At 53.7% G+C, this 25,293-nt stretch overlaps 1 protein-coding gene across 9 annotated transcripts in view; it reads right to left on the bottom strand.

Moving 5' to 3' along the window:
* Window positions 1-2,958: 2,958 nt before the first annotated feature.
* Window positions 2,959-25,293, bottom strand: part of KLF8 (KLF transcription factor 8) — a 99,042-nt gene continuing 76,707 nt past the window's right edge. For 8 of the 9 annotated variants that reach the window (XM_050964370.1, XM_050964372.1, XM_050964373.1 and 5 more), the window contains 4 exons: window positions 18,934-19,486; window positions 15,894-15,996; window positions 15,234-15,376; window positions 2,959-10,134 (listed from right to left, as the gene is read on the bottom strand). In XM_050964370.1, coding sequence (XP_050820327.1) covers window positions 9,953-10,134; window positions 15,234-15,376; window positions 15,894-15,996; window positions 18,934-19,486 — 981 coding nt within the window. In that variant the 3' untranslated portion in view covers window positions 2,959-9,952. Of the gene's footprint in view, window positions 10,135-15,233; window positions 15,377-15,893; window positions 15,997-18,933; window positions 19,487-23,911; window positions 24,151-25,293 lie in introns of those variants that run through there. The other variant, XM_050964375.1, reaches the window with a different exon arrangement.

Raw genomic sequence — 25,293 nt, 5'->3', positions numbered from 1 at the left:
ACAATGCATCCCAGGTAGCCAGTGCTGCATGTGAGGTTAAAGATCTGTCATAGTCCCCCATAGTGGACTACTGAATGTTGCAAGTTATTGTTTAATCTGTGAAGTGCTTTGAGATCCACTGATGAAAAGCCCTTAGAGAGGGGCAAAGAATGATCATTAATTAGCCTAGTGTTGGGCACAGGGATCAAAAGCATTTAAAAGAAGCTGCCCAATTCATAGGATATTTATGGCAAAAACTTCTGCAACATTCAGACTGTTTGGTCCCTTCTGTGCTGAGACAGAGCTGTGGGAGCAGGACTGGGGTTGTGTTTCCCCTCCCATAGCCAGAGCACATGGGACTGAATTGTTTAGAATCTCAGACTGTCAGAAGGGATCATCATGATCATCTAATCTGACCTCTTGCACATTGCAGGCCACAGAACCTCCCACTCCTGAAATAGATCCCTAACCTCTGGCTGAGTTACCGAAGTCCTCAAATCAGGGTTTAAAGACTTCAAGTTACAGAGAATCCACCATTCACTCTAGTTTAAACCCGCAAGTGACCCCTGTCCCATGCTGCAGAGGAAAGCAAACCCCTCCCCCCATTCCAGGTAGCTGCCAAGCTGACCTGAGGGACAATTCCAAATATGGTGATCAGTTTGACCCTGAGCACGTGGGCAAGGCCCACCAGGCAGCCACCTGAGAAAGAATTCTCTGTAGTAACTCAGAGCCTTCCCCATAAAATGTCCCATTCCCAGCTGTTGGAGATCTTTGCTGCTAGCAGTCACAGATGGGCTACATGCCATTGTAAGTAGTCTAGTCCTACCATCCCCTCCATAAACTTACCACACTCAGTCCTGAAGCCAGTTAGTTCAACCCCTCCCCCCGCGCCCCGCTCCTTGGAATGCTGTTCTGGACCTTCACGCCTCTGATACTTTGTTTAGCCTGTGCTCGACAGGCACAGGCCAAAGCCTGGTTTGATGGGGCTTGGCCTAACCCACATCTAAATACAGGGGGGGCTCTTGAATTCAAAGTTCATCACATTCAGATCCAGGCTTTGAGGGTTCAGGCCTATCTCAGCTTTTAAGCTAATTCTGCCAAACTGGGTTTCATCCCCAGAGCATATGGGATGGGACATGCCTAGTGAAAACAGGTGCCCTGGACTCAGGGCTCGGCCGTAAGGAAGGGAGAGAGAAATGGATCTGCAGAGAGTGGGACTAGACGTATTGATCATTTTTAGGCTGCATATTTCTCTCCATCTGGCTTGGTTAATGGGAGAGGAAATTGGAAAACAACTGGCTCCATTTCTGTTACAATCGGTGATATCCCCTGCCCCTTTTCATAGCATAGAGGGGATATTATTCATGTCCCCACATGATGGCCTGTCTGAAGTTCAAAGACACTTTAGCATTGCCTACTCGTAGATTCCCCCCCACCCTCCAAGTTTACCAGTGTGGCTCCTGGCAGCTCAGCACTAGCCATAGCTGGAAGGGTGAAAAGTCCCTGCGCCTCCCAGGTACCACCGTAACATCGAAGCCTGCTCTGCATAGGATCAGACAGCCTGGTGTGCAAACAGCCCCAAGCCCCCTATGCCACTCTCACTGGCAGGAGCGCTGGTGAAGCTGCCTCGGCAGTAGCAGCAGGGGGACCGTTTTTCAAAATCTTGGTGTAGGCCCAGCCTGTACACTCCACCCTTGCTGGATGATGGGGCAGTGTTGGGATGGGGACAGCAGACAACCGTGCTGTGAGCCGGTCTCCAGCCCTGGCTGTAACTGTGGTGCCGACAGACCCTCAAAGCAGAGGCTAGTGGTGTCCTGGAGTCCCCAACAGCTGCAAAGAGCCAGAAAGTGCTGTAAATGCTACTTTGTCTTGACTTCCTGCAGGAATGAAGACGCTGCCAGAGTTGGTGCCCAGCCTGTCTATGGAACAGCCGTGAAGAGTAGCAAGCCCTGTGTTAGGCTGGATTGCCCTGCCATGGCGCAACCTGCCTTACAAGGCCGGAGGAGACAGGGAAAGGCAGCGGGAGCGCATGGGGCTCCTGATACTACAGGACAGGGAGGCCCAGTCTCCACCCCAGTACCACTAAAATGCCCCAGCAGGAAGGGGGGGGTGGAATTATAGGCAGTCATGTGGGATGTGAGGTGGGGATCAGACAGCTGGTAGGTCTCTGTAAAGGGTTGGAGGTTGGGCTTGGCCTAGATTGTCCCCAAAGGGGATGCAGCCAAATCCCTGCGTCTCTGCTCAGGCTGCACTCTCATGGACATCCAGGGGAGCTGCAGGTGCTCAGTCCTGGAGGCTCCTCTGAATGAGCTGATATCCTAGCGTCGGCAACAGCGAGCCCAAGCATGGAGTGCCCTCAGCTTTCACTGACATTACTGGGACAAGCAGCATGAGCCACTTGGTACAGTCTTGGCCTGGGACTCAGGAGAGCTCTGCCGCTGACCTACTGTGTGACCTTCCATGCTTTGTGCCTCAGTTTCCCTTCCTAGCCTCCACGTCTTGCCTAGTTAGCCTGTAAGCCCTTTAGAGCAGGGACTTGCTCACCACGTGTATGTTTAGCACCTACCACGACACTCCTGAGGGGAGCCTCTAGAAAACTACTGTACAATAACTAACATGTTCAGTACGTCTCAGGATCAAGGCCTGAAGCCAGAAAGGCATTTGGAAATGAAATTGCTGCCCTCTGTGGAAAATGAAGCCATCAGTAACCTGACTGGGGTGGGGATATTCCCACATCCTTTGAAACTATCAAAGGGGCAGCCAGTCCCAGGGCCTCTTTCCCAGGGTTTGTGCTGTGCCCAGGGCATGCTCGGACAGGACTTTAGGAGCTTAGTCCATGCTGGGAGGATACTCAGGCAGCACAGGTGTGATCGATGTGCCCCTAACTTTGGAGTCCCAGTACTTCTATAGAAGTAGATCCCAGCAGCTGGGGATATGAGAGCTAAGATCCCATTGGAAGGAAAAATAAAAGGACGTTCCCAAGTTTAAAATACCATTTTATTAATAAAAAAAAAAAAACAGTACAACAATCAAACTGGGTAAGATCACTCAATACACAGGGTCACAACAACCATCCCATCCAAACCACTTCATCTTCTCTGGGCTGTAGGAGTGCAAGGCCCCAAAAGAGGGTTGGGGGCAGGAGAAAGAGCAATTGCTCAGTCATGCGAACCTACTGCAGGCTTTTGCTTTTCCAATCAGTCTTTCTGTAGGGCTAGGATCTGGCTTGGAGCCACTACTGAACTTACCGTTTGCAGGGTGGGGTTGCGTCCGTATGACGCATCACTAAAATAATGGACCCAGGGAAAGATAAGGAGCAGCAGCAGAAAGGATGCAGAGATACAGATCAGCTAAAACAAATCCACAGTGAGCAGGGAAAGAACTAGCCATGAACAGAAAACTCAACCGGAGTCGCGACAACACAGAGCCAGCCAAATCTCCATTCCCAGCACGTTCCACTGGTGCCATTAACTCTCTGACTGTCAGTTAGTAACACTACACCAGTAGGGCCAAGAGGATCTCCCAGGCAGGGCTGGGAACACAGCCCAGTTAGAGGTAGGGGAAGAGCAGTTTCGGTTTGATCCAAAAATAAGAGCAAAACCCGAGAATTTGGGGAGCTGATTTACATACCCCCCCTCCCCATATGCCAACAACTAGGGCAAAAGGGTCCTGGACAGAGAACAGCGAGGGGCCAGATTTACAGTAAGTACCCCCCAGCTGACGGCAAGCTCACTGAGGTGCTTCTCTCAGGGCAGATGATGCCAGAAGCAGCTAGTGGGGCAGGGCTGGGGAAGCAGGTCTGAGCTGCTGAGGGCGGCAGTCCCATCACCGCGTCTCAGCTGTCTGGGAAGCACCAGACCCAGGAAGCCGGTATGATGCACAGCTGGAAAGGAGAGGGTTTCAAATGGCATCACACACCACTTGCACTAAGTGCCTGTCATTGCAGCTTTCACATCGCCTGCAGCCCACACAAGCCCACGGCACGCGCGCACTTCATTATAAGTTATTTAATATTTTAAAATAAAATAATAATAATACTTTGCACTTCATAGCACCTTTCATCCGAGGATTTCAAAGCACTTTTCAAACATCGAAGGAAGCCTCACAACACCCCTGTGAGGTAGGTTAAGTATTATTATCCCCATTTGACAGATGGGGGAAACTGAGGCAGAGAAAAATGACTTGCCCAAGGTCACACCGCACATCTGTGGCAGAGCTGGGAATAGAACCCAGGAGACCTGAGCCCTGCATTTCTGCTCTAACCACTAGAAAGCACTGTCTTATCAAGTGAAAGATGGAGAAAGGCCCAGATCCTCATAGGTGTTTAGGCACCTCCCATTGATCCTAAATGTCTGGGAGGATGTGGGCCCAAGGAGATCTGCCTCTGTTCAAGCCATTGTCCCATCACATGCAATTCACATTTGGACCATGACATATGAAGAGTGTGATCCCCCAAAGCTCCAGCCCTCACCCAATTTTTGTGGTGGGACGCGGTAGGATGGGAGTAGTGAGGGCTTTGCTCAGCCTGCACTCACAAGCCCACTGTGGCTGGATGTTCCTGCAGCTCAGGTAACCAGCACTGACATTGTTCACAGATGCTGACACTGAATGAGTCATCACTTCAGAGTTAACAGCCCATGGATGGGCGAGACAGTTCACACCTCGGCGAGCTCTACTTTCCTGGTTGTGTATCCAATGAGTCAGTGACAATACTGGATCAGAAGATGCAGGAGACCTGCTCAACCCTAGCTCACTCAGCCACTGAGCAAGCGCCAGGTTTGCTTCATTCCTCTACGTAGCATTTTCCCTTCTGAGCCGTGTGCAAGCAGAAGCAGAAGTTAAGTACCCCAGTTGGGCTTCAGATTGAGAGGAAGCATGGTCTGATTGTTCAGGCGTGCCAACAGACAGTGCCCTAAATTGCACCCATCTACACTGCTTTGGAGCAGACGGGCTCCTGAATATATCCTGTCTACAAACATAACCAAGTTTCAAAACACTGCTGGGAAGCCTGGTTTGGGCCAGTGTGTGTTGGAAACAGGGTGATTTGGGTGGGGCTCCAACGTGAGACAGCTTAAAGGGGTTTGGAAGTGTTCAAAACCTGCCCTCCAGAAACCAGGCCCCTTTAAAAGGAGTCTGAAGCTGGTCACCTAACAATTGAGGCACCCAAAGTGACTTTTGAAAATCTTGACTCGGGTATTTTTGTCCCCACATGGCACAGAAAAAAACCCTCATTATAATCAGGGCAAGGATCTCAGTTCTAACCGTGGTAAATATCTATAGACAAGAACCTGGGGCCTTAACTTTTCCTCTCTCACCTCAGAGGCAAAAAACCAATCCGCACTGAAACAAACTATATTTCTCAACAGTTTAAACACAGCCCGTCTGTCTACACTGCCTACACTGCAGTAAAAGGCCCATGGCACAGCTGCAGATGGCCTGGGTCAGCTGACTCGGCTCATGGAGGTCGGGCTGCAGAGCTATACAATTACGGTGTAGACATTAGGGATGGAGCCTGGGCTCTGAGACCCCACGAGGGGGGTGGGCTCTGAGACTCGATGCCGCAGATTTTTAATCACAGTGTAGACATACCCAAAGGGCCAAATCCTCTGCTGGTGTAAAACCGTCAGCGGTCCATTGACTTCCATGGAACTACGATCATTGACACCAGCTGAGGATCTGGGCCCAGACTGTCCAAGGTATTTAGGGGCCTAATGCCCATGGATTTCAATAAGAGTAAAGCACCTAAAGACTTTGGAGGATCTGGGCCCCGGCCCGTAGGGCTCAATTGTCTGAGATACTGAGCACTCACAACTCAGCTGAAATCCATGCGAGCGGTGGGAGGGCTTGGGGACTACTTTGAAAAATCAGGCTTCTGGTTATTTTATTTTTCATAGTGTAGATGAGGCAGTGAAGTCTCCAGCAGTTTGTCCTTGCATGCTCCTAGCTACTGAATCCAGCAGGCAGCTAGTTAGTAGTGTAAGGAGAGGAGGGTGAAACAGAGCAACTGAGCAAGGCTAAGATCAATAACACCATCTTTCAATGTTTGTGTATTAGAGCTGGTTGCAAGTTTTTTGCATCTCAAAAATTTGTGCATGTCCAAAAATTGTTCTGGAAAGTTTTCATGAATGTTTTCTTTGAAATGTATTGTTTTTCTAATTTTATTTTTCTCCTTTTCTTCTGTGCCCCTTTTCCTCACCCCCTGCCATTTTCAATAGGAATGGAAAGAAATGAATTTGTTGAAAAAAGGCAAATTAAGGGGTAGGGGAGAGGAATAGTAAAAATAAATGGGTTCATTTTGAGCCTTGCAAAAGAGAAAACAATTTCAAAACTTCTTCACAAAACCAGCTCTATTAATAATATAGCCTTGGCCACTAACACCATCTCAGATTATGGTATCCAAAGGCAATTTGAAGCATCCCATTCTTTCTTATATTGTTTGAGTCTGTAGGCAGTCTACAGTTCTCTGTCTCAACACTGCCAACCCAGGAAGTCCATTTCACTTCTGCTTGCAGCCTGTTTCACTTCTGGGTTCCCAGCCCTGCAGTGTTTGGGCTGCAAACACTTCAAGGGAGGGTCTTATTTGTTTAAAGAAATTTTCAAATGGCTACTTCCAAATTCCAAATGTAAATGCTATTTTCTTTAGAATTATATTGTTAAAACTCCATAGAAATAGGTCTATTGCTCTTATGTTTTGTAAAAGCCCTTTTTCATTCATTTATTTGGGGGTGGGGGGGGTGAAATCTAAATTTTGGAACCCAAAATTGTGGTTGACAACTTCTTCCCTTTCACAGAATCATAGATTATTAGGTTTGGAAGGGAGCTCAGAAGATCTAGTCCAACCCCCTCCTCAAAGCAGGGCCAGTTCCCAATTAAATCCCTAAATGGCCCCCTCAAGGATTGAACTCACAACCCTGGGTTTAGCAGGCCAATGCTCAAACCACTAAGCTATCCCTGCCCCCCAAGCATAGAGATCATGCCAAAAACCAAGAAAGGGAGATTTGTTTTTATGTAGGATTGAAACTACAGCCTTTTCCCTCCCACCAACCAAAAGATAAAAAACCCCTTTTTAAAAGCAAGACACACACCAATAAAACGCATCTACTTTCCATATTATTCCCATGTAGAAAAACGCCAAACAGTTTTGTACAAATATCTCACAGCTCAAGATTTTAAAATTTCATGGTAAAAATCCCAAAGCAAAGCCTGCCCTGCTCAGCAGAGGGGAGCTAACATTCCGTTTGACATCTCTTGCCCTCCTCGCTTTCTTGTTGTGCTCTGTTGCGTGTGCATGTGTGTGCTTTGCACTGACACTCGGGAAACAGCAGATTGAAGAAATTAAATCAAAACACATGACCTGTCAGCTTCCCAGATCTCATCTCAGTATTGTCAACCCTGAGCGTTCAAAAATCATGAGTCAAATCCCCTTCCCCCATAAAATTCATGAGATTGATTTAAAAATCATGAGATTTTTATAAAACAGGTTTTTTTGGGGGAGGTGGGGAAGGGGCAGGGCTTTTTTCTCTCTGAGCCTTTAGAGGTCACGTATTCAAAGTTTGCTCCACAACCGTGAAGGTAGGAAAAACTTTGCTTTTCAATGAAAGCTGAGATTGTCACTTGAGTCCAGGACCTGCAGCTTTAAGAAAAACAACAAAAACAGCCAGAGTTGGCAACACTGAGGCCACCCAGGTAACAGGAGTGTGGGGGATGGGAAAAGTCCAGGCAGATTTGTGTTCCTGGTAGGCTGATTGAAGTTTGGATGAAATAAATTTACTTCCTCATGGAGCTGCAAGCTGCAAAGTGACCCAAATGGAATTTCAAATACCAGCCCATCTGGAACCTCACCCAAAACAATCGTCCTGCAGCTTCAAGCTGCAGAAAGGGCAGCAGGCCCTGTGGGATTTGCCCTCATGCAGGAGGACTTGTTCACGCCCTTGGAGGAAGGGGCAATGCCTAGGGAGATCATTTCATAGGGGGCTGGCCTGCATCAGAGGCAGGGCTTGGGATCTCGCTGCACAACCCACAGGCAGATAGTGGCCACAAGCCTCTTCCTCACCTGCTATGGACTGGCTCCAGGTTCCACTGAGGCGTGAAGGAGCTGCAGTGGGTGGCGAGTCGATCAAAACACAAGCACTGACTTTTGTTTTTGTGGGTGGGTGAGAGGCCAAGCGAGGGCGGGGCCTCAGGGTTGAGCAGGGGTGGAGCACAGGCGGGGCCATGGTCCAGGCACCAGGGCCCACAAAAGATTAATCAGGACCTGCAGCTAGTGGGCACCCCCTATTTTTTTCAGTGGGTGCTTGAGCCCTGGAGCACCCACAGAGTCAGCATCTATGGATCAAGAGCCTTCTTAAATAAAGGGATGCAAGAAAGAAAGAGAATCTGCTCAGTGAAATGCAGTTGTGGGGGGTGGGCTACGTGAACTCAGTGCTGAGCTGGACTGGGAAGCAATGGGGAAACAATGTGATAAGCAGAGCCAGGGACAGCAAACATTTAACGGGACTCCCCAGTCTCTCTCCTTCAGCATACACATCGTGTCAATACCAGGATTGCTGGCAGCCTCTTGGCTTTAGCTGGAACACCACAGCCCTAGCCCAGGCTGGTAGCAGAACGAGGATCCAGTTTGCCTCATCTTGACGATCTTCTCCTTCCCGGCTCCCTCCCCTCACCAATTCTAGCCACCGCACTTGCCCCCTCTCCCGAGGGCAGCACAGATGCTGTCTGGCAGGCTCACTCCATCCCTGTATTTGCCAAACTCAAATCCATCAGAGAGAAAGATGCAGACACAAAAAGGAGCATCTGGAAAGGCATCAGGTTCTTAGCTCCGCCCCTGCAGAAGGGAAGGGGAAAAGCAATTCTTTAAAAAAAAAAAAAAAAAAAAAAATCAACTGTGCATGGACGTATTGCCAGCCCCACAGCCACCCCGTCAGCCCCCCAAGATCAAGTCCAAAAACAATCCAGTACAGCGCCCCAGGAGTCCACCAAGAGCACAGGGCAGCGCCGGCTCAGCCTCTGCAGGCCAGAAGAGCAATAGAAAAATGCAACAGTCCGTGTCCAGGCTGCTAGGTTTAAGTTAGAAACGCATCTACTGTCCTATTCCTTGGTCCTGCAGCGTGGGCAGAATTCAGGGTCCCCAACCCACCCACCCCTAAAATCAGATAAAATCATCACAGTTCCGTGTTCCGCAAAGTTTTCCCTTTTCTTTGTTCCTCGGGCCCTCCCTCCTCAGGTAACACCACGAACCCCTTGTCCTCACATAATGAGGCCTCTTCGTTAACGGTCAGTTACCCAAGTGTTGATAAAAGAGAGAGATCAAGCCAAGGCCAGGCAGGTTCTCCAATGCCAGCAGTGCCTCGGGAGCTCGGGGAGTCCAACGGACCAGCTAGGACAAGCCATGTTTGACGTGCCAAACGAACAGGAGAGGCAGCAGTGCCAGCTTCACCGGAATGGAGTCCTATTGCATCAGCCCATTGGTAGGAGACAGCCAGCCCCTAGCCGTGAGCCAAACCCCCAATCCAACCCCCAGCAGCAGCCTTCTGCCAGCAGCGACGCCGTCTGGCCAGTCTGATTCGCTCGCCAAGGCCAGGGTCGCGCTGGGACAAGCTGGCGCTGTGCTCACACGAGCCGGACGTCCACTGTGTTTCCTGACCCAGGAGGAGGAGGCAATGTGCAAAAAAATCAAAGCCAGATGAGGAGCTGGGTGCCATTTCAAGGAATCCCGGGGCTTTCCAGCCACTGAAGGAAGGGGAGGAGAACAGAAGAGAGGGAGCAGGCTTCTCTCCAGAGCCTCGTTCTAGCCCTCGTGTGCATGGTAGGAGGTCTGCTTTCTCAGGTGTGGGCAGCCACAGGTGCCAAGCTGGCATCCAGCCTGCTGCCAGGCTGAATCAAGCTGGGGACGGTGCCTCCCGTCTCGCAGTCTCTTCGCCGTGGCCGGTGAAGCGGGGGTGAGCGGGGTGATGGAGGAGCCGGAGCCCCCCCCTCACATCATGATGTGCCGCCGGCGGTGTAGGGCCAGGTGGTCCGAGCGTGAGAAGCTGCGGTCACAGTCCGAGCAGCGGAACGGCTTGATGCCCGTGTGCTTGCGGAAATGCCGGGTGAGCTCGTCAGAACGGGCAAACTTCCAGGTGCAGCCTTCCCAGGTGCATTTGTACGGCTTCTCTCCTGCACAGGGAGCAGAGGGGACAGCTCAGTGCTTGGGCACACATCAAACTTCTACCTATTATGGCAGCACCCACCAGCCTTAGTCCAAATCAGGCAGTATCTATTAGGTGCATTATGGTATCACCTATGGCCCTCAGCAGAGATGAGGCATTATTACTTACTAGGGGCATCACAGCAGCACATACAAGCCTTAACCAAGATCAGATATTAAGGCCCGTAGGCTCTTAATTAGTAATAATTCCTGATCTCAGTTATTTATTAGGTGCATTACAGTAGCAGCCATAGGCATTTACCTAGATCAGGGCCTCATCCTTGCTGCACAGTCATATGGTAAGGACACAGACCCTGCCTCTTTTTCTCTGGAGAAGCACCAGAAATGTCTGCTCTCTTCTGGCTCTGTTGGAAGGCCTCAGAGAGGTACCAGCAAACAGAGCACACTGTGGCTTGGTGGAAGGGTGGAGGTTTTTGAACCTTTAACAGAAACTTCCTTCTCCAAAATGTTATTTAGTCATTGACATTAATCAGGTGTAATAACAACAATAAAAATCAATCCACAACAAAAACTGCTATAACTATCTTGGAACACCTCTGGGCTGGCATTTCTGTCATCTCATGCTGTAGGTTTGCCATCTGCAGTCTAAACCTAAAGAGGAATCTGAGACACCAGGAGGCTCTGTCAAGACCTAGGCTTGGCTTGAAGGAGCCATGAACCCCTGCAGACCGTTGTTATTACTGCTGGCGTAAGAGAGAGGAGGATGAACTTCCGTGAGACAGGGGGCTGGAGGAGTTGTTAGGATACTGGAGGGGCTGCTAGGATACCGGCCTGGGTTGCTAGGATACCTATGTGGGTGGGTAAGAGGATGAGTTGCTAGGATGCTGTTATGAGTGTTGTTAGACTACCAGGGCAGAAGTGGGAGCAATAGGACAAGGGAGTTAAATGCCCCTCAGCTGCAGGGGTTATGCACATACCACGCAGGCATTTCAGAGTATCCGAGTGCTGTTCACAGCCCCTCTCCCATGGTATGAAACAGGGATGGGCTAGAGAGCAGAGCGACATCCTTTTGTATAGAAATGCGTATTTTCCATTATTTAGGAGGTTTAGAACTGTATTTGTTTTCTCTCTCTCCAGCTGGGCTCATGATACTTAGACAAAGCAGCTTTCAGGCAGGGGGATATGAAAGAAACAATGCTAAGGAACACTTTCAGAATTCCCCATGAAGTTCAAAATACACTGTGTGCTAAAACACATGGCTTGATCAATAGATGTAATTGCATCCAAGGGGCTATGGCTGTATGGACAGAGACCTAGAACTGGCCTTAGTTCACTAGGAACATAATGCATGGAGCAGAGCGACTGGGATGGCAGGTTTTGCTCGTTAGGGCCAGGACAGAAGAGGCCTGTTGATTAGCCATCCCTTGGCCAGTGCAGGAAGGCTCTCTACTCCACGCCCCCCATGGCACTGTCTATTCAGGTTAGACTCCGTCCCTTCCCTCTATCCCACAGTTCTCCCTGTTGCTTTTAAGAGCTACTCACATTCTGCCTGCCTTCGCTCAAGTGGGTTCAGTCGAAGAGCAGCTAGTTCTAGATGCTTGCAGAGAGTCTCATTAGAAGTTGGAGAGGAAGGCTGGCACTAGCCTGGGCTGTGGCCCAGCCCACTTCAATTCCCTGCTCTGCCACTGATTTCCTATATGACTGTGGGCAAGTCACTTAGCCACTCTGTGCCTCAATTTCCCCCTCTGTACAATGGGGATAACAGCACTGCCCTACAGCACTCGGGTGCTGTAAAGACTGATCTGGTCAGGTGCTGCAGTGCTGTGGACCAGAGAAATACCTAAGACAGAAAGGATCAAGCAGTGCAATCCCTGTCTCAGTCTGACTGGGAGCAGGCAGGCTTTCTAAGTCTTGGCACAAACGGCCTTGTCAGCTTCAGCTGCATTTGCGTGGAGTAATGGCGCCATCTTGTGGTCAGATGGATTATTATAATACAGTGTTCCTGATGGCTCTCTAAAGGAATGGATCTTTCATCCGTGCGCCTCAGGGATTACAGGATAGTGGTCCCAACCCTGCCTTCAGTTACACCCATAAAACTCCATTCAGAGTCTGGGGGATCCCTTGATCCTACTGAACGACTAATTTGGAGTTGGGGGAATCCATCCCCCTTCAGAGAGTACACAGGCTTTCCAGTATACAGCGATCAACTGCTGGACTGTGGGGGGTGCTGCCCTGAGATCGGGGCAAGGCGAGGAGAAGGATGGATGGCTGAACATCCCCCTGATTTCTGCAGCCCAGGGAGAAGTGTACTTAACACCCTCCATCCCGAGCTGATCCACCAAGGGGAGGGGATGGAGAGGGTGTGACTCCTCTTGCTGCACTGTATGCAGCCCTATACATTACAGCCTCGCCAGACAGGACCAGACGCAGCAGCCGGGAGGGACAGCACTGCATTCTCAGTCATACGTGTGTGTGCGTATGTGTGTGCGCGTGCGTGTGTGTGCACAAAGGGGCAGCGCTAGCTTTTTTTGCTGCCCCAAGCATGGCAGGCAGGCTGCCTTCGGCGATACGCCTGCAGGAGGTCCGCCGGTCCCGTCGATTCGGCGGTGCGCTTGCAGGAGGTCCGCCCGTTCCGCTGCTTTGGCGTACCCGCCGCTGAATTGCTGCCAAAACTGCGGGACTGGCAGACCTCCTGCAGGCGCACCGCCGAAGGCAGCCTGACTGCCACCCTCACGGCAACCAGCAGAGTCCCCCGTGGCTTCATGCCCCAGGTATGCACTTGGTGGAACCGCCACTAGGGGTGTGTGTGTGTGTTAGAGGAGGACAAAAGCCCTCCCCCATGAAGCAGAGCAGGGATCATCCTAGGGGGACCATGATCAGCAAAAATAAATCCTCTTCTGAGTGCCAAAGGGCTAACGGCCATGATCCTCAAAGACATTGATTCCGATAGGAGTTAGGTGCCTAACTGCCTAGAGGATCCAGGACAATATCCCCTTCAGTATGAGCTGCCATATGTCCCAGTTAGCCTGCTCCAGCAGCTCATCTGGAAGCCCATGGCACCCAGTCACAAAGCTCCTCTAGCCCCCAGGGCACATGAATCTCCTCCCCCTCATCCCTCAGCTTTCAAGGCCATGCATTCAAATCGAATCTTAGGGTATGTCTACTTCTACAATTTTGCAGCGCTGATTGTTACAGCTGTATTAGTACAGCTGTATAGGGCCAGCGCTGCAGAGTGGCCACACTTACAGCAACCAGCGCTGCAAGTGGTGTTAGATGTGGCCACATTGCAGCGCTGTTGGGCGGCTTCAAGGGGGGTTCGGGGAACGCGAGAGCAAACCGCGGGGAAGCAGGTCTCCTTCCCCGGTTTGCTCCAGTGTTCCCCGAACCCCCCTGCAAGCAGATCTCCTTCCCCGCGGTGTGCTCTCGCGTTCCCCGAACCCCCTCCGTGCAAGCAGGTCTCCTTCCCCGCGGTTTGCTCTCGCGTTCCCCGAACCCCCTCTGTGCAAGCAGGTCTCCTTCCCCGCGGTGTGCTCTCGTGTTCCCCGAACCCCCTCTGTGCAAGCAGGTCTCCTTCCCCGCGGTGTGCTCTCGCGTTCCCCGAACCCCCGAGCAAGCAGGTCTCCTTCCCCGCGGTTTGCTCTCGCGTTCCCCGAACCCCCGTGCAAGCAGGTCTCCTTCCCCGCGGTTTGCTCTCGCGTTCCCCGAACCCCCCTGCAAACCGCAGGGAAGGAGACCCGCTTGGGGGGGGATTCGGAGAACACCGGAGCAAACCGCGGGGAAGGAGACCTGCTTGATTACCAGAGAGGCTTCCTCAGGTATGCTGGGATACCTGCTTATTCCACGGAGGTCAAGAAAAACGCTGGTAAGTGTCTACACTTGATTACCAGCGCTGGATCACCAGCGCTGGATCCTCTACACCCGAGACAAAACGGGAGTACGGCCAGCGCTGCAAACAGGGAGTTGCAGCGCTGGTGATGCCCTGCAGATGTGTAACACCTCCTAAGTTGCAGCGCTGTAACCCCCTCACCAGCGCTGCAACTTTGTGATGTAGACAAGCCCTTAAAGGCTTTCACAGACGACCCAGCATCTGGAAGCTGTGTCCAGAAGAGAGACGTCTGCCCCCTGGTGGTCATCGGAGAACTACACACCCATGCAAGCAGAGCAAGGACAGAACCATACACAGATTGTGGGTGGGTTGTGAGCCCGGAGCAGCATGGCTCCCTTAGCAATTAACTGTGAGGGCTGGCAGTGGAATTTCCCTCTAATTAAAAAGCTCTCCCCCTTCCCAATGAAGCCTGGAGAAGGTTGCACATGGCTAACAACTTCCCAAACTGAAAACTCTGGACTGGAGTCACTGGGCATTCGGGCTCTCCCGGCTACAGGGCATGGCCCTGCACCCACTGGGCTGGGCACACAGAGAGGCATGAAGCCAAGATGGAGATGAAGGGCATGATCACAAAGGAGTTTCACGAGTGCTGAACTAGCATATCTGGTTTCATAGGAGGACTTGGTGGGGGTCTCACCCGTGCTGTCTCTGAGGCTGGAGAGCTCACAGAAGGAGCAGGGCTGCTGGCCTTTTAAGAGAAGTCCTTTCTCCAAAGAGCGCACTAACCATTGAAGTTAAGCCAAGGTGAACAAAAATAAGACAAACTGGGTTGTGAGTTCTCTGTTACCCCACAGCACTGCCCGCCCTCTGCCTCCTCTGGGGATCCCAGCCCAAGTGCACTGTGTAGGAAGGCTCCCAGTGCAGCTACCTTTGTGCTGGTACCCAACTACCCCTGCCCTGGTGTGGCAGGGAATCTTAATCCATCAGACACTGCCACTCAAGGACTGTACTGGAGCCAATTCAGCGCTGCAGCAGCCCCTCCACAGAGCAGGGTCAGCACAGGCCCTGGCAGGGCAACGTTCTTTCCTGCTGCCCTTTTCCTGTCTCTAGCACTAAGGGGACCTCAGGAGGCCCAGCCACACCTTGGTCTCTGCTATGGTGAGAAGAAAGGCCTGGGGAGCAATGCGCCCGTGTAGGAGTCCCCCCCGCAGCACCGAGGTCCCCCGGCTGGGCGGTGGGATGGCTCTGGAGTGTGCCACAGGCTGACTCGCCCAGCCCTACCTGTATGTATCCTTCTGTGTGCTTTGAGGTGGGAGCTTTTCGTGTACACCTTGTTGCAGCCCTCAAAGTCACACTGGTGAATCCGCCTCTTCTTCAAGTCGGGGGACTCGGCCCGCTGCATCCGGGCCACAGGCGACCGCGACCTGGCCAGGGGGAGACAGCAGTGTCACTCAGCACTGGGTTCCTGGGGTCCCCACCCTCTCCCTCTGGGCTGGCACAGCCCCTGGCAGCAGACTAGGCTTGACTCGCGGAAACCAGGGAACCATCCCCCCACCCCAGGGCTGGCCTTACCTACCATAGCCAGATTCAACCCTCACAATGCGTATCACCATGCCAGTTCCCTGCGCAGTCATTTATGAAGCAGTTTTGTGCAGCCTCATCAACATGGGGGAGGGGAAGCTGATATTCCTTCCTCTGCTGGGAGGTGCCCAGCGTCATCACAGGCGATGTGGCGTTGGAATGCTGAGACCCAAGGGCAGTGATGCTGCCAGGGCACCCCCATCATTGCTGCTGCAGGGTCCTGGCAGAGGAAGGACAGATCCAATAGGCAAGCTCTGCTTCCTCCGCCCCCCAGCCCTGTGCTACACAGGTGCCAATCCCAGCGCTAGCACCAAGAAGCACCCTAGCTATAGTCCAGGGCAGTGTGTGGCTGCAACTCACTCTCTCTGCAGGTCCTGGAAGGGGGCTGAGCTGCTCTCTGTGACGCTGTCCTCGCTGTCGCTGTTCATCTCCAGGGGGTACATGGAGCTGGGGTCAATTTTCACTGGGGAGGAAAGAGACCCACTGAAACCAGAGACAGAACCAGACCTACGTCCCTTTGCTCTGTCCCCAGCTCTACCCAGGGACCAAAGCCACTGCACCATAGGATAACGCTCCCTTCCCTGACCCAGAACGCACAGGGTCCTTCCCCTGGGCTGCAGGGATTGGTCACCTCACCCCTGCCAAGAGCTGTCAGTGACATTGGCCCCCGCAGCACCAGAGCCCTGAGCCCCCTCTGAACCCACATCTCCTGCCCCTTGCCCAGTCACAGGGACATGAGCCAGCAGCACAAGGGAGCTGCCTGGCATGGCAGGGGGATGGCACTGGATGGGTGCGGGGGACTGGACAGACAGGGCAATTGAGGCAGCGGGGAAGGTTCCTAGCCTGAGCCCAGCTCACCTCAGCTCTGGAGAAAACCCTGATCGGTCCAGTGGGAGGCAGCACCCCAAGCCAGCAGTGGGTTGGCAGCACCTCAGCCCCCACCAGACACTCATAGTGGGCTGAGACAGGCCTACTCTTGCTCTGAAGGGACAGTGGGGCCTTTGACATGCCCAGCACAGGAGGAGATCACAGAGCTGGACAGGAACCGGCTCGCACCCGAGAGCAGGATACCTGGCACAGCTGATGGGGTTGGGGGTTGGCAGCCTGGGTAGGGATGGGGCCCAACAGTTCCCCCACCATCCCAGAGATCCAGATCAAACCCCATGACCCAGGCCCAGCCCCACTCCCCTGGGCAAAGCACTGGAGCGTAGGTGCAGCCATCATAAAGAGCTCCCCCTCCCCCTTCTCCTGGTTCATTTCAGCTACTCCCGCCCCTCAACTTCAACACGTGTCCCTGGCCAGAGGGGAACCAGCCAGGGCCTCCGACAGGAAGAGCCTGGGAGTTCTTTGCTTGCCGGATGGGAGGCAGGAAGTGCTAGGAGTGGGGGGAGCCAATCTAACTGGAACCAGAGCAGCCTTGGAGCCCACCGCAGGGGGGGCCTGGGAGGGGAGGTCAAGACCCCACCCTGCGGCGAGGGAGAAGACAGCCTGCCAAACCGCCCCCTTCCCCCACTCCTCAGGATGGAGGGCAGACAGGCAGCCTCCTCCCACGGCTGACTGACTCATGGCCACTCGACCGCTGAGCCAGGCGGCTCCCTGGCACTGGGGGGCCTGCCCCCACACAGTCCCCCCGGGCAGAAATCCCAGCTCTGCCATGCAGCTCCGGGCAGTGTGGGAAAGAGACAGGCGCTGAGCCCAAGGTGATGGGTGCAGCATGAGAACTGCAACAGATGGGGGGGAGTGGGGTCTGACAGGCAGTTGTGAAGGGTGGCTGATACTCTCCCCCAAGCTGGGAACCACCCAACGCCTACCAGAGCTGATCAGCCAGCTGGGAATCAAACCCACCCCAACACACACAGAGCTGGGATCCATCCCAATCCCACCCCCTCCCCCGCCTCTGACAGGAATCACACCCATCCCCCAAACACAGAGCTGGGATCCTGCGTGTGTGTGTGTGTGTGTGTGTGTGTGGAACAGGGAAACTCCCTTACTGGGAAAACTCCCCTCCCTCCCCCAAACAGGAACACTGCCCTACCCCCAACACACTTAGCCAGGAAACAGCCCATTCAGCATCTCCCCTCCATCCTCCCCAGGTGGTCCTGAATTCTGGGTATCCGGTTTCACAGGGCCCTGTTGGACATGCTAAGGGGCCTCAAGCCAGGCTCCCAAGCACTGAGGCAACCAGATTCAGGGACCACCTGTGAAAATGTGGCTGCAAACCCACCTCTCCTGCAACTGGGGAGCACCCCCTGCCCCTCCCGACCACTCTCGGGCATGCTGAAGTGCTCCCGCCAGGAGCTGAGTGCCACCCGATATCCCCAGAGGGCAGCTCCAGGGCAGCCAGGGCTCTCAAAGAACAGGGAAGAAGCCAGCTGAGCCAGGCTTTTAGGGAGAACCTCCCCTGCACACTTCCCCCCACCCCCATCAGCTGGCAGGGGAGGCCAGAGATGGGACTCACACAGACACCCAGGGCTCTGGCCAGAGAGGGGCCAACGGCGCAGATCCCGACTACACTAGTGCAGCCGGGACACCCAACAGCTTCTCTGATCGCCAGGCTGGGCTGCACCTTCCCAAGCACATGCTGCATTTACTGGGAAGTGACTGAGCACTCAGCACGGCTGACATAAGCACAAGCCCGGCTGGAACATGGAGTTAGACACCCAGCCCTGCTCCCAGGGAGTGGCTTCCTCTTGCCTGGTTTGAACTCAGAGCCCGTGGAGAAGGGACAGCCCACCTGCCACTACCACAACTGGCCACTTGGGGTCAGGGGAGCATCATGCAGCATCATGCACCTACAGGCGAAGCAAGGAGGCAAGGCGTTTGCCCACTGGGCACCACATGATGCCTGCCCATTGCAGCAGTGCCGGCACGCCAGGCTTCCTCCCACACCCAGCCAGATGGGCTTCATCACGCTCTGGGAGCGGAGCCAACAGGACCTTATGAAGCCCTGGCTTGGCTGCTGCCTTATTACGCTAGCCCTTGTGAAAGGTACCAGATGGACAGCTCTGCCATGGAACTGGGTCAGCGGCAGGGCAATCTTCCGCTATGGTGCCTCCAGCTGACGTGCTTCATCCCTGCCCAAGAAAGATCCCACCTCCAGGGGTCCAGTCTCCATGGTCCAATCTGTTCATGGTTGGGCCAGTTCTGGGATCCCTCCACAGCTCTGCTAATACCCCTCAAATCCCAAACTGTTGCTTCACCCTGATAGTCCAGTCCTGGGCTCCCCAAGCCTGACCCAACCCTCCTCTCCCCCATCTCCTGGTGGTTCCTGCTTTGGGCTCCCCTACTCACCGATCTCTGCTGATGCTCCTCAAATCCTGACCCACAGCCCTGCACACACAGCTCTGCCAACACTCCTCAATCCCAACCCACAGCCCCAAGGAGGGAAGCGAGCCCTTACCAGATCCAGCATTCTTGCCATCGCCGCCGATGAGGGGCACTGTGATGGCGGCGGTGACCCCATCTGTGGGCATCGTGGTGTAGACCACGGGCAGGGACTGCACCACCACTGGGATGGTCTGCAAGTTGCCCATCTTGCTGGGCAGGTTGACCGAGGGGATTGTGTGGATGACGTGCAGAATCTGCTGGCCCCCGCTGCCCTGCGTAGAGGCCAGGATGGAGCCAGGGGACAGCACAGCGGGGATGGCGGACGAAGAGCCCAGCCCCGTGGGTGACATGGAGACCACGGGGGCCTGGATGGGCGGCGCCACAAGCATGGGTGAGGACCTGATGGAAGAGGGCAGCAGGGTGGAGGACTGCAGCGACACCTTGGGCTTGTTGAGTGACAGGTCCACTGGCTCGGCCTGGGGCTGGTTGCAGTCACTGGCCAGCAGCTCTTCGGGGGGCTCTGTCTTGATGTCAGTCAGCAGCACCGGGGGCTCTATGGAGTTGTCCTCCAGCAGTGACGAGGAGTTCATCTTGGGCAGCACCTTACTCTGGACTGAGCCTGCAGCCTGGGAAAGACAAGAGATCAACAACAATGAGGGCACTGGGGCGTGGACTGAGTGAGGCCAGCACATGGCACTTCCCAAGCCCTCCACTGGGAGGCTCTGCAGCAACCGTGAAGGGGGAAACTGAACCCGAAGTCTCCAGATTCCCAAGCTAGTTCCCCACCCACTTGGCCGCCCTGCCCAGCATGACATAAGCTCCACCCAGCAGGGCCAAGGGGCTCTCGGGAAATGCATCCCAGCACTATAGATAGTCATGGACAGAGACACCCAGGGCGCTGGCTCTGCGCGGGGGAGGGGATGGTGAGGTAGCTGCAGCCAACTACTTCTTCCAGGTCATTTTGCTGGTAGATAGCTAGCGTCTCCCCTTGGTGCTGACTCACTGCACAGGGGACAGGAGGAAGCTGGACTGCAGCCATCAGACACACAGCAGAGCTCAACATCTCAACACCCATCTGTCCAGGTACTGCCATGGTCCTCTCTGCAGCATCAGAGCACCTGGGGAGGCAGAGGCCATCACCCCCTTCTTAGAGATAGGGAAATTGAGGCACAAAGAGGCAGTGAAGGTCTCCTGTTGGTCACAATGAATCACTGGCAAAGCTGGGAGGGAAGTCCTGGCTCCCAGTCCTGTGCTCAGACCACACTGTGGGCATGGGCATCACACTGCCATGTGCCACGCTGGATTAGAAGGGGGAGCAGATGCCGGAGACATTCACCCTGCCGTGTTACGACGCAGCCCAAGACATGCCTTGGCGCGGGCAGAAGAACCCTTACATTAACCCTTGCGCTTCCGGAAGGCTAGCGTTACCCCCACGCCCAAGAACATACTCGACCTCCCTCAGGAACGTGGCATGGGAAACAGCAGCGTTCAAAGGGTAAACTTGAGAAATTCCTATTCTGGCTTTTTCTGCATTTCATTTTTAAAAGGAAAGAACCCCCGCCCCGCCAGTTCCAGTGGAACGATCCTTCCAATGCACCCAGCCAGTCTGGTGTCCCTTCAGCCAGGGGATGGGACGCAACCTCGCAAGAGTCATTCACTGCATGTGTGCCCGTGTGCATGCAGGGAAGGGATCCCAGATTGAGGGGGAGGGGGGACAAGGAGTGAATCTGGGTCATGGGATGAGCCATTTGGAACTTGAGCATTGGGACCCGGAGCCAGCCGGGTGGAGCAGCCACACAGAGCTGGCGGAGGGCCAATAGGCTTTAGGCTCCCGGTGTGAGTCAATGATTCTCTTTTGCTCTCACTGCTTCAAAGTGGGGCACTTGCTAAAACACTGGACAAACACTCCATGGATGCTGCCCCAGGTGCTACTTTACCGAGCTTCCTGGTGTGGGGAGAAAAGGGGTGAGGGGAGAGGGATGACTTCAGTCTGCAGCCAGACCCTCCCTCCCCTGCCATTCTAGAGCAGATGAGGGGGCAGGGGGAGGATGCACAGCACCAGGCAGCTCCAAAGCCCTGGCCTTTGAGATCAATGTGCTGGACACGCTGACCAAAGTCAATCAGAAAACGAGACTCCCTGCCCACCTGCCAGTGCAGCCTGGTTCCCCGGCTAGGCCTGCTGCAGGGTATGGCGATGGCTTCACAACTATCTCCAGCAGGGAGACTGCCACATGCTGCAATATGCAACCAGTTCATCTTACACAATGCCTCTGTCACAATCCAGGGCAACTGCACCTGTAGCCAGGCCCCTCCCCCCCCGTTGGGTGCAGACCCGCATCTCGCTCCCTCCTGGCCAAGGTTTTCCAGGCTGCACAGCTCCCTGCCTGCACTGGGATATTCTGAGCAAGCCAGACTGCCTGAAGAAGGCCAGCATCTGCTCTCTGCTTGCTCTCCAAAGAGCTGGAATTGCCAGCAATCACAAGCTACCAGGCAGCTCTAAGCAAGCACATTTATTCTTAAGGTGAAAGCATCACAGAGACCATGTCTTAAAAACAGTACAAGAACCTATATACACGCTTACCAGAGCTCACCCCCAACTCCAAGAAGGACTCTGGTAGGAATTAGCCCTTTAAACCTCACCACAAGGTTTTTCCTGTGGTTACAAAGGGTACAATAGTCCTCAATCAGAACCTGAACAGTTCAGTCTGTCCTTTGATCTTAGCCTCATGTAACAGGTGATCAGCAGACAGAGGTCCACCCACTGCAAAAGATGGGTTGTGCATAACTGGGAGTACGGAATTTGCATTCATCTCCCCATAGAAATTTCCCAGCAAAACCACTTCGTTCGTGTCTGCCACATTGTTCAGTATAGTCCTTGGACCACTCAGGCCCATAATAATACTTAACCTTTGCAACTACTAGAAGAGACTCCAACGGTACTTGAACTTAATCCAATAAGGTTTTTCCAAGGATACCACAGGAAACTGCCATGTGTGTCACAGCCTCTCATCCCAAAGGGCCCCACTATACACAGGCAGCAAATGCAGCTACTTCTGGGGTTCAGAGTAGTGGCCAATGAAAATGCAGCACAAAGAGATGGGAAGAGAGAACAGAAGCGTGTTACCAAGGATATAGGGGCAACCACAGGGGGCCAGGTAATTCTGAATATCATGCAGAGCAGAAAGGACCCAGGTGATGAAGGTCTCATCTGAAAAAATTCCACCCAACCCAGCAAAACATGGTGGAACGCCACTGAGGCACCTGGGAAGTTTAGTTTGGCTGACTTGACTCTGCCAGGATCTGAACCAACCACTGAAGGGAAACAAAGCAGTTCACACTTGATGCTTCAATCAGTAAGTCATCCCTTCAGTGCTGATTTAGCCCCTGAAGTGACTGATACCGACGAGCTATATTCGGGATGGGTGCTGCACTGCACACCTCTACATAGCGGCATCATATGCCGTAAGCATCCAGAAGAGGCTGCCTAGCCTAGTGCTTAGCTATTTGATGAGTAGGACAAGAAAAGGGTGATTTTTCAAGTTTCCCCACAAGCTTCTCTCTGGAATGCTCTAGGTGTGATTGCCGAGTGCTGTTGGACACCTTCCACTCTCCATGACCTTCAGCCATCAGCCTGTGGGTTATATAACGCTGCAGGAGTAAGGCTAGCATGAGTGTGGATTTTGTTTAAAGGGCAGCTAGCGTCAGAGAGTCATTCGCTCCTTCAGTCAGATCTGCTTCTGACACAAACAAGTTGCTATTCCTGTTCGCTCGGCAAAGCCAAGACAGCGGCCTGCATTCTAGTCAACCTCATGTATCATCAACACCATTGCAGCCGACTGCAGCTCCTGGCTCACCGTACAGCAGAGAAGCTGAGTGGATTTTCTGGTCCCAGGCCTGGTGGTTAGAAATGTCATCTCCTGCCACGCCAAGCTGATGGGGAACCCCTTGGGAGGCCAGGGAGCGACAGAGAGACCCGTGGAGCAGAGACAATGAGTGACAACATGTCGCTTCTGACTGGAGTATTCATTGACACTAGCATGGGACCAATGTGCAACATCAACATGCCACGTGTGGGCTAAGCATCGCACCTGGTCATCACAGTGCTGGCTGCCCATGGGTGAGGGTAGCCTGGGAACTGGACTCCAGATACCCTCTTCATTGGTGGGGGTGGAGGATCTTGTGCTATAGGGCTCTCCTGAGCCCCACTGGCATGGTGCCCAGGTCTGCCTGCTTCTGCCCAAGATAGAAAACAGGGTGCAAAATCGTAGGCATCTCATTACTGGTCTCTCAAGGGCTAAGCACATTCATCTCACACTGACTTGAATGGCAGCTGTTCAGGACCAGGCCACAGAGCCCTAAGGCTCCAGGGAGTCTGTAAAGAATGCAGGAACATACTGAGAGCATCCAGGAACGAGCTGTAACACCATGGACGAGGGCTCCCAGGCCCAGCCACCACATCCATGGGGTCACACCACTCCCAGTTCAAGCCAGCAGGGGAGAGGGAGGTGGTGTTACTTTCTGGTTGGTGCAGATGGGTTTGGAGTCAGGACTCCTGGGTTCTATCCTTGCCTCAGTCAGTCACTGTGTGAACCACTCTGTGCCTCAGTTTCCCCACCTGTAAAATGGGTCAGGTGACACTCAGCTGCCTATCAGGAGGTGGTGTGAGGTTTAATTAACATTTGGGAAATGCTTTGAGGCCCTCGCTGGAAATGCAGGTATGTCTGTTTCCATAGAGCAATCTAATCCCATGATTCCCTCTGCAGTGACACAGAAATACCTGGCACTTCTATTGGAGGAGAGCCCTCTTCATAAACATTCATTGACCCGCCCCTCTCCACACCCCTGGCATACAATGACACGCCCCATCCACCTTTTACACACATGGTAACCAAGGCACAGAGAAGTGACTGACAAGCCAAGGTCACACAGCAACTCTAGGGCAGATCTGGGAATACAGCCTTCCCGCTCCCAGTCTGGGCCCTAACCACAGTCATGCCTTGCCACGCCCAAAACAGCAGACATCCCAGAAGCACAGTCCTCAGGACACTTGCCTCTTGATTTCTGATGTGCCATCTGGTCCTGTTCAGCGAGAGTGGGTCGGCGGAGGGGAAGCTTGGCAGAGGGATTATGCTCAGTAAATCCTCTGTATGGACGGACGCACTCCCTCCTAAAGCATGGACAGATTCGGGACAGCAGGAGTAATGCGGGGCACAGATCGAGGCTCCTCCATCCTGCTTGCTGGCTTTTCCAGCAGCAGCAACTCACTCCCAGCCCTTTGGCAGAGGCTGAACTGCAGAGGAAGAACCAGAGGGAAGTGGGAAAGGGTAACGCTGGGAGAGGGAGGGAGATGGAGACAACCCCTGCTCAGCTGGGAGGTGGCACAGAATGGCTTGACACAAGGGAGAAGGGAGTCCTGGGGGCTTGGAGGAGGTGACTCAAGGAGGAGGCGCTGGGATTTTATGCCAGAGGGAACATAAATAACGGGCACGAACCTGCCTCCCCCTGAACACCACAAGCTATTGGCAGCCTCAGCAGAGACATGCTGATACCCTGGAGATGGAGCTCCCTTCTAGATCAGGGTGGGCAGGGAGGAGCCAGCATTGCCCAGCCTGTCCCCATTCTGGGGATACAGAGGCCTCCAGCACTGGCACCCAAGGGCCTTTTCACCAGCACTGCTGCATTCGCTTTTGAAAGAACAGCCCCTCCCCCTCCCTTTGCCCAGCAATGCCCCTCAGCCAAGTGCAGTCTGGAAACAGCCCTGACAGTAGCCAGGGGAATGTATTCTCTGCCTGATCCAGGAGTCCAAGTGCTGAGAGCATGCCAGAAGAGCTAGGTGCCCTGGCTCCAACCCACAGAACCCAGCTGCCCCCCACTTGAGGCAGGGCCAGGCTACTGAAGTCCAGGGCCTGCTAGTAGATCTCCATGGCTAACATGGCATGATGCTAACAGGGCCCCAGATTCTGTGCCATGATTGCAGCTTGTGTGGTTCATCTCATGGCAGGCTGGTACCTGCATTGCTGGGCTTTAGGAATGTGAAATATCTCCTAATGAACCTCAGTCCTAACCCGCATCACCCCTTACTATTCCAGTCCTGTGCTTCTTTGCCTCACACTGCTGTCCGCTGCCCCTCAATCCCAACCCACAGCCCCCACTCCCATCTCACCCTAGCCCTGGTGGTCCTGGGCTCCCCACACATAGCTCTCTGCTGCCCATCAACCAACCCACAGCCCCCCTCCTAGGGGTCCTGGGCTCCCCACACCTCACTCTTTACCACCACTTGATCTAGACTAGCTGGTTGTGAGTGCAGGTCCAATTCTGACCCCTACGCAGCTCACTCCAGATGAGACCCTCCTGCCATTCCACACTCGAGCCTCTGGATCAGAACTGGGGAACTGGGCCAGCCTGCAGAGTGGCTTTGCAGGGACTGTGACAA

The sequence above is a fragment of the Gopherus flavomarginatus genome, chromosome 8 (genome assembly GCF_025201925.1).
Source record: "Gopherus flavomarginatus isolate rGopFla2 chromosome 8, rGopFla2.mat.asm, whole genome shotgun sequence".
Taxonomy (NCBI): domain Eukaryota; kingdom Metazoa; phylum Chordata; order Testudines; family Testudinidae; genus Gopherus; species Gopherus flavomarginatus.
The sequence above is the reverse complement of the archived record's forward strand: the minus strand, read 5'-3'. Positions and strand labels throughout refer to the sequence as shown.